The sequence below is a fragment of the Trachinotus anak genome, unplaced genomic scaffold (genome assembly GCF_046630095.1).
Source record: "Trachinotus anak isolate AG129_WGS33_773 ecotype Australia unplaced genomic scaffold, CSIRO_AGI_Tana_v1 ptg000023l, whole genome shotgun sequence".
Taxonomy (NCBI): Eukaryota; Metazoa; Chordata; class Actinopteri; order Carangiformes; family Carangidae; genus Trachinotus; species Trachinotus anak.
Window position 1 is genome coordinate 3,601,766 of NW_027273874.1, and position 9,045 is coordinate 3,610,810.

Sequence of the window (9,045 nt, forward strand, 5' to 3'; positions counted from 1 at the left end):
GCCTGTGGACACGACTTATCGCTCTCTAGCGGGGAAAAACAGAAACTGACTGGCGACAGTCGTGCCAGACTTCTCACCCGCAAGAATTTAAAGCGATTCCCAATTGGGCAAATTAATCTAAGCAGCTAAATGACACCGGCTGAAACTATAAAGTATCAGCGAAGTCGTTTCGTGAAGCAGAACACTTAGCTGCATGTTCTATCTTACAGCTTGGGTAATGTAGTTCCGGCAGCGGACACCGCAGCTGACCGTTACGCCTAAGCCACACGCCAAGGAATACATTAACCAGAAGCACCCGCGGCGTTCGCACCGAGATACGCAAGGTCAGTTACAACAGCTGAATGTGGTCAAGCTAGGACCGTAACTCCCGTTAAATCGATCACATAATCGATGTTATTTCCGTTTGTGGCGACGTCCCGATAAGTGCGGACCCCTGTCTGTGTCAGTTTAGTGTTGTTTACTTTAGTGCAAAGTTACGCTGCTTGTAGAAGTAACGTACATAACGTACAAGTGAACTCGGCATTGCGACATTAATAATTAATTTTCTGCTATGTTGCCTTTTAGCCACACGTGGTTCATTCAAGAACTTTGACTGTGTTTTATTTCAAATATAAAAGAAAAGATATTTAAAAAAAAAAAAAAAAAAACAGCAGACGCTTCACCGTGAGGCTCAGCTGCAGGTGGAGACTGAATGGATCAATAAACAAAATCATTTCTTGATGTGAGGGGAAGCTGATGTTTCTGGTTTTATCGTTTGTACAGGAGTCATGAATTACGCTCGGTTTCTGACAGCTGTTAGTGCAGCCAGGAAGCCCTCTCCCATCAGGATGCTGAGTAAGTCTCTTTTTTTTCCTTTCATAGCAAGTTTCATCTGAATACACCCACTATTTATAAGAGGAGTGCTGATTTAAGAGACTGAGAAAGTTGTGGTATCTGGTGAACAAGTTGAGCTGCTGGGCCCCATTCCTCCCTGTCTCAGTACAGTCTCTGCAGGAGTGCTACCTGCCCCCCAGGCTTGCTGTGTGGTAATGTGATTAAACCAGAGCTAAAAAGTACAAATAATCAGTCAGTCAATAAGCAGAAAATTAAGTATTTTATGAATGGATCCACTTTGTAAGTCATTTTTCAAGCAAATAATACAAAATATTCCCTAGTTTCAGCTTCTCAGTTGGGATTATTTGCTGCTTTTCCTTGATATATGTAACAATTAACCAAAATTTGGACCCAAATATTGTACCGACAAATTCTGAACATTCATTTCTACATATGTAACATGTAAAACAGTATTAATTAAAATAATAATAAGTGTATTAAAACCAGACTTTTGACTCTGGGATTTCCTCAAGACAAGGCTTTAAAAGTATTTTAATCATTTATAATATAATAATCACCGTTACAATAGCATTTAAGGGACTATTTTGCTGCGTCACCTGTACTAAAACTGGCATACACAGGGATACAGTCACTGAAATGCTTAATTGTTGGGGTAGGTTATAGGTTTTAGTGTGATTTCTGTAGTAAGATCAATAAATCTTAGTATTTCAGCTCAGTGTTAGTCAGTTCTCATCGTCTCCGTCTCCACCTGTATGAAGCTGAGCTGCAGCAGCGGTCGCCTCCATCCCTGATCTCTTTGGCCGGTGGAGCGCCGAACCCCAACACCTTCCCCTTCCAGTCAGCGTCCATCACGGTGAAGACTGGACAAACTGTCACCTTCGACGAAACGGCGATGAAGAGGGCTCTGCAGTACTCGGCCTCGAATGGGTGAGAGCTCAAGAATCAGGAATCCAGATTTTGTGGCATCAGTCACGTCTTCATTAGATTCCCCAGAGTAGTTTTATTAGACAGACTACAGAGAATTTGCTTTAAGCATGTGGCCGTAGTAGTAATTGATATGAAGTGTCTGGACGTTAAAGACCTTCTGTAAAATGTGTATCTTATCTTTACTTCAAGCTACATTAGAATAACATCTGTACAGCACTGTGTGGAGGTTATCATTCTGCAGTGACCTTTATCTTTTACGACCGCCTCTGTAAACTTCCCGGCCTCAAGTGACTCACTTCACCACCAGTGATAACATCAGTGCACTGAGGATAAGTCTAGACATCAAATCCATACAGCTGCTCCTGTATGTTAATTGAAGTTTATAGCTGTTGTGAATGAACCGCCGGTTCTTACAGTGTGAACTCTAAAGTTTCCATCCCTGCGTAGGATCCCCGAGCTGCTGACGTGGATGAAGAACCTACAGAGGGACCTGCACAATCCACCGACCGCCAGCTTCACCCCCGAGAACGGCCAGATGGACATGTGTGTGACGACGGGGAGTCAGGAGGGGCTCTGCAAGGTACTGACCCCACCAGCTGCAGTGCTGCTGTTTGCTTTCACTCACGCTGTTGTTAGAGGAGCAGATGTAAAAACAAAGGATCACAGAAAGACGGTGGTGTCAGTGAAAGTGTAGAAATACAACAAGCATAAAGATTATCCTGATAAAGGGCTTTTTTTCTCCACGTAACTGGCTTATTTAAGTCTTTCATATATGAACAGCTCAGTATTTGTGCATCATCCATGTTTAAACTATTTCTGTTTTTATCTTACTACACAAATTTAAGTATATACAGTAAACTAAGCTATAAATAGAATACATTTGTTTTTGAACATGTGATTTTCCCTATATAAACATTATTGTGTTATATATTGCTATAAAAGAAGTCCTGATAATTATTGTGATTTTGAGCCCCTCCATGTTTTCGAGTCTTGTGTGTTCACTGTTTTGTGGTTTTTAGGTGTTTGAGATGCTGGTCAACCCTGGAGACAACGTTCTGCTGGATGCACCCACTTATTCAGGCACACTGGCAGCGGTGAGTGGAGCTTTATTTCATTATAATAATTGTGTAATATTTATAACGACACAAATATACAGTAACTTAAGCTGCTGTGACCTCATACCACACTTATTTCACTCTGTAGCTGCAGCCGCTCGGTTGCAATTTAATCAACGTTCCCAGTGATCAGCACGGCATGATACCTGCAGCCCTGAAGGAGGTCTTGTCTCGATGGGACCCCTCAGAGGTCCACAAGCCCGGCAGCACCGCCCCCAGAATTCTCTACACCATCCCCAACGGAGGAAACCCCACCGGTGCCTCCATGACGGCTCAGAGGAAGAAAGAAGTGTACGAGGTTCGTCTCTCCTGCAGAGTCACAGAACAACTTTCTGACTTTGGGAGTCAAAGATGACTGCGTGCACACACTGCAGATGAAGTTATGTTCTGTAAATCTCTCTGTGAATCTCTCTTCAGTCAGATTTATGCGAAGCAGCCAGCGAAGCGCTGACTCTTTTAATTAGAGATTGTTGTGAGGCTGATTTCCCTGCAGATTTACTCTGTCGTTTCCCATTAACGTCCTCGAGTCTTTTTAATAGCTGGCCAGGCAGTACGACATGCTCATCATCGAGGACGACCCGTACTATTTCCTGCAGTTTGACAAGGTACAAAAAGGTCACTCTGTATTTGTCAAAATGTACTTTCACATGACATTATATTTAAAAAGGTAAAATGGTGGAGTTGTCTCCTTTACTGTCACTTTATGGTTTAGGATCTTAACACTTTCACTTGGTTTGATTCATGTTGTGTTTCTTTATTTGGCAGCCGTGGGCCCCCACGTTTCTCTCCATGGACGTTGACGGGAGGATCATCAGGACAGACTCTTTCTCTAAGATCTTGTCTTCAGGGTGAGTGTGTGTGTGTGTGTGTGTGTGTGTGTGTGTGTGTGTGTGTGTGTGTGTGTGTGTGTATGTATGTATGTGGTCTTTAATACCAGTGCATGTGAAGCTCTGCTGTTAGCATTTAAGATTTTATTGACTCTTTTCCTGTAACAAGTCAGGACTTGACATGTGAGCAGGGTGTGTTTTTCCGGTCAATCTTAATGTAATTCCCCACTGCTCATATTTGATGGTTGTTTGTGCAGGATACAGCTGATGAGTGTGTTTATAGGAAAGAAGGAATCTTTCTTGCCCCCTTTCTCACCAGATTTACGTCATAAAAATCCTAAAAATGGTTGACGCAGTCAAAGTTTTACAGACAAATGTACTTTCAGGGTTAGAATCTGCATTCATGAGTTGAACCCTATGTTGGTTTGTTGATTTGAAATGAAGAATTTTTTTATGAAGGACAAGGCAGCATCAGCACAAACCAAAAAAACTTCAGATTAAGAACACACAACGATGTGTGAAGTCAGTCCACAGCAAATTCAGAGCCACATAAAAAGTGAATTTCTTGTCTACAGAGGTCATTTTCAAGGTTGTGGGTTTAATATTTCAAGTAATATCAAGTTAAATATTACACCTGGTTCTGTGTGGGAGGTGTTTAACGTGTAACTGCACCTTTACGTCTTTGACCACTTGTCTTTGTGTCTTTTTTTTTTTGTTTTGTTTTAGGCTGAGGATAGGTTTTGTGACCGGTCCCAAACCTCTGGTGGACCGGGTGGTGCTGCACATCCAGGCCTCAACAATGCACACTAGTACCTTCACACAGGTAAATAAAACCACCACATCCTGCTCTTTTCCCTATCACTAAATAAACATATTGCATTTCTCGTTTGCTTGCAAACCGCTTCCTGCTTCCTCTTGGTGTTTGATGTTCATCCTGTGTGGCAGCCTCCATCTTGGTGCCATCTAAATGGGCTAAAGGAAATCATCTTAAAATTGCTGTTGATGCTGCCGCTACTGCAGACCTCTGTGCAGCAGTAAGCGCGGAGCAGGGCGGCTCAGTTATGCCCTAAACGTTCACACAGCGCCAAAGATGAAGCATATTTTTGAGCGGAGTCATCACAGGCTTGTATAGTCTGTTTCCACCCCTCAGGCACGCCACCTTTAAACCAACCAGCAAGAAGGGGTGTGTTGTCACAATGCAGCTGAAGCCAAATAAAGTAGAGTAAGATGTTGTGGTGTGTCTGGATTTGCAACAGCTGCAGAGGAGGTTTTTAATAAGAAAGAAGAGGATTAATTAGGATCTGTTACCATCCTCTGATTCAGCCTCCGCCTCTGCTCTTTCATCTAATCTGGATTCAAATGTTGGCAATAACTCAGCAATGCGTGCATATTGGTACACGTCTTTTTTTTCTCTGTGGTGAAAGGAAGAAGGCGTCACACTCTCACTGCATGGTTGCACTAGATATAACAGAGACTGTAATACTGTAATAGAAATACAGATTTGAAGGTGGAACATCTGCTGTGAAGTTGTTCTACAGTGAAAGAATTCGGCTCCTCACAGGTCTTTTTTTTCAATCTGTACCCGTCCTCTCATTATAAACCATCTCTGCCTCCTCTCAGCTCATGGTGTCTCAGTTGTTGCACAGCTGGGGTCAAGAGGGTTTCCTCCAGCACATAGACAGGTATGTCACTTCCAACAGTGTCCCTGTACAGTCAGGTCATTCACAATAACAGCAGTGCCAGTTAAATAAACAGCCGCTCCTGCAGGGAAGCATGAAACCGTTGTGTTTTCTTTCCTCTCGCAGGGTGATTGAGTTTTACAGGAAACAACGCGATGCCATGATCAGCTCTGCAGACAAGTGGCTCAAAGGTTCGTGGGCTCATTGAAATAGAAAAACAAAGCATTACCTATCAACTTATAAACTGTCGTGTTGTGGGCTTCAGAGTTGGCTTTAAAAAACTAACAGCATCAAAACAACATTTTATAACCAGATAAACCCAAATTTGAGATGTGGGTGGGAGCTAATGTGGGTGGAGCAGATGGCCACCACCATGACTGAGCATGTCACACATATAGACCTGTCAATCAGGCAAATCCACCCCCAACAGCACCCATTTTTTGGTTCAAACCACTAATTGTGCTGTAGTCTGTGCAGCGTTTTAATGTTTTGTTTTGTATCTCGTGAGGCTACGTACACACCCCGTGCTACCAGCTGACAAGAACGAGACTGTAGACTTAAACAAAACAGGTTTAAAAGAGAAAAAGATTTGCTTTGTAAATGTTTTATGAGGAAGAAAATGCCTGTTTGTTAGGTACTGAAGACATTCTTATTATTTATTATGGTGAGAAACGCTGATTGTAAACATAGCTTTTGAAAATATATAAGCTATATATAATATATTATCCATTAATTTACCATTTATGGTAAAAGATTTGGAGTCACTTAAGTACAGTCTGAATCTGTATACAGTATATTCTCTATACTAATCTTTATAGTGAACTGTTTTTGCTGTTATTATACTGGAACCATTTCATACCAGGAGCACAGTTACATGGAACAAAGACACAGTATTTTTCTTTAAATGTAATGTTTTTTTAACTGTTCCTGGAACAGTTTTACCACCATCTACAGTTTGTTTTGATATTTTCCAGCTGTGAGCAGCTCCACCACTTCCTTTGAGTATTGCATTGTGAGAGAATAGTGTCCATCACAGTTGTTTAGTCTTCTGCATATGCGCACTGATTGTTGTTTGTCGGATTTTCAGGATGAACACACTAAATGGTCAAAAAATGCAAAAAAAAAAAAAAAAAAGTATTATGTGTTATGAGTTTGGGAAACAGCTTGAGTTCTCTTTGGGCCACCATTTAGTGGCCATTTATGGAACTGCATGTTACACAATTTTTTTTCATTAGCTTTCACATGAATGCCATTTGTAACAGCAACTACCACGTTTGTAAAGGTGTAAACTACTTACTATACTGTATGGTTGGTCAAAAGTTGGTTAAATGGAGAATATCTTTTAAAGAAGCTGCACAGAAACGAATTCACTGCAGCAACAAAAACAGACCACAGAAGGAATCCTGAGTGCTGGCTGAGTCAGAAAGCACACACCCTAATTCCCTAATTTGTGTATACTGTGTGTGTGTGTGTGTGGGTGTGTGTGTGGGTGTGTAGATGTAGCAGAGTGGCACAGCCCATCAGCAGGCATGTTCCTGTGGATCAAACTAAAGGGCATTGCTGATACCCAGCAGCTGATTATGGAGAAGGCGTTGGAGAAAGAGGTCAGAACTCACAAACACACAAACACAATCCTGTCGCCCTCCAGTTAAAACCTACACATATTCATCTTTTTGTGATTTGACTCTGTCCACGTCAGGTGAACACATACCTGCTTGACTCTAATATGGGAATTACAGCTACCCAGAAGGCATCTGGGTGCTGTTGTTACTCTCTGTGTCTCTCATTTGCACTGTTTGTGAGCATATATTTTGCACCAGGCAGGTTTTGTGTGTGAATACAGTGAAGGATGGTGCATGTAAAGCAGCCATTGTGCACACTGCGAGTGGGTTTAGCAGCTGAGTGTTTCCCCTCCTACACACACAAACGCACACATACACACTCTGGTCTGTAAATCCCTGCTAGCGAATAGCTGATTACCCATATAAAAACAAGAGTGGGTACAATCAGACTTCTCTCCTCTGAATCCTGGTTATCTCAAACCTTCTCCGGTTTATCCTCACTGCTAACAGAGGAGGAATAACAGCACTCTGAAACTGAAATGAATAAACAAAGAGAATCCGGTTTGTTCAGTCTTTCTCATGATTTAAAGCTGTATAAAGTGTTTTATGGTGGTTTGTGACAAGTGGGATTTTTTTAAGTAGCAGTGTGTCTGAAACATGCTGAAGGAAAAGTTTGGGAAAATACTTTTATTCATTCATTCATGAGAAGTTCGAATGTCACTGTCATGTCTGTTGGTTTAATATGAAGCTGCAGCCAGTTAGCTTAGCTTAGCATAAAGAGTGGAAACAAGGGAAAACAGCCAGTCTGGTTCTGTCTGAAGATATAAAATACAAGATACCAGCACATCTAAAGCCCACTTATCATATTTCACTTATTTAATCTGCACAAAAAACTCAATGTAAAAACAACGACTTACAACTTGTGGTTTATATGAGGGACTATTTCTTGGCCCGGGAGTAGTGACAATAGTTCATAGTGATCATAGTTATTGTTAAGAATGATTTTTGATGACCTGTCTGGCTTTACAGTAGTACAAGACACACTCGAGTTAGCATTCACACAACAACCAGCTTATAAAAACAAAGACCAGCTCTGTTCCCAAGGCCTTAGTTGTATGAAAAGATCAACTGTGTAAAAACTGTGGGGAAAAAAAGAGAAAAGCAATGAAAATATCAAGTAACATGAGGTGTGTGTGTGTGTGTGTGTGTGTGTGTGTGTGTGTGTGTGTGTGTGTGTGTGTGTGTGTGCGTGTGTGTGTGCGTGTGTGTGTGCGTGTGTGTGTGCGTGTGTGTGTGTGTGTGTGTGTGTGTGTGTGTGTGCGCACTAAAGGTGCTGCTGGTTCCCGGAGGCGTCTTCATGATCAACAGTAGTGACCCCTGTCCCTACGTCAGAGCGGCCTTTTCTCTCTCCACACCACAACAGATTGATGAGGTACACACACGTAAACACATGGAAATACACACACACACACACACACACACACACACACACACACACACACACACACTCTGTAACTGACTCTAATCTCTCACATTTCTTTCAACAGGCTTTCAGAAGACTCTCTTCACTCATCAAAGACGCCTTGTGATGAGAGGTTTACTTTCCCCTGACAGATGATGTATTTTTTCTAAATTATTATTGCAGGCTTTTATATTAAAATATATTGTTAAGTTTAAATATATTTTAATATTTTGTTTCCTCTCACTATATTTAAACCATGGTCAAGAGCTTTTTTTTAATGTTTGGCTTCATGTCCATTCAACATGTTGCTGATCATTAAAAACCCTTTGGAGCATTGAAAAAAATAATTTGTTACTCTGTCGTTGCACTACACGGTGATGTTGTCTTTTCAATGGAGAAAAATAAATAACGTTTACAATTATTCTGTATTATGTCTTTTGAGTGTGCATATTTTTGCTCCACTAGATGCTTAAAACTTTGAGGCAAAGAGAACAGACGACTGCTCCTGATGAAATAGTTCCACTGGAAGCTACATCTTAAACTTCACATCTGGGGAAAACCTGCTGGAGGGTTCAGAGAAACAAAAACCCTGGTTCTGGGAGCTGTGATTTTTTTTTTCTCAGTAATTTAAATACATAA

The 9,045-nt window shown here is 41.4% G+C and overlaps 1 protein-coding gene across 3 annotated transcripts; it reads left to right on the plus strand.

Moving 5' to 3' along the window:
* The first annotated feature begins 261 nt into the window (after positions 1 to 261).
* aadat (aminoadipate aminotransferase) lies at positions 262 to 8,834 on the plus strand. Of its 3 annotated transcripts, none has more exons than XM_071459035.1 (14): positions 262 to 323; positions 763 to 834; positions 1,593 to 1,761; positions 2,209 to 2,341; positions 2,781 to 2,855; positions 2,965 to 3,174; positions 3,416 to 3,481; positions 3,642 to 3,724; positions 4,430 to 4,526; positions 5,324 to 5,385; positions 5,509 to 5,573; positions 6,880 to 6,986; positions 8,275 to 8,376; positions 8,492 to 8,834. In XM_071459035.1, the coding sequence occupies exons 2-14, from the start codon at positions 768 to 770 to the stop codon at positions 8,531 to 8,533; spliced, it is 1,278 nt and encodes a 425-aa protein (XP_071315136.1). In that variant the 5' UTR covers positions 262 to 323; positions 763 to 767; the 3' UTR covers positions 8,534 to 8,834. The 3 variants fall into 3 exon arrangements, with proteins under 3 accessions (XP_071315136.1, XP_071315139.1, XP_071315137.1); XM_071459038.1 differs by lacking the exon at positions 262 to 323 and adding an exon at positions 374 to 441; XM_071459036.1 differs by lacking the exon at positions 262 to 323 and adding an exon at positions 451 to 680.
* Positions 8,835 to 9,045: the final 211 nt, after the last annotated feature.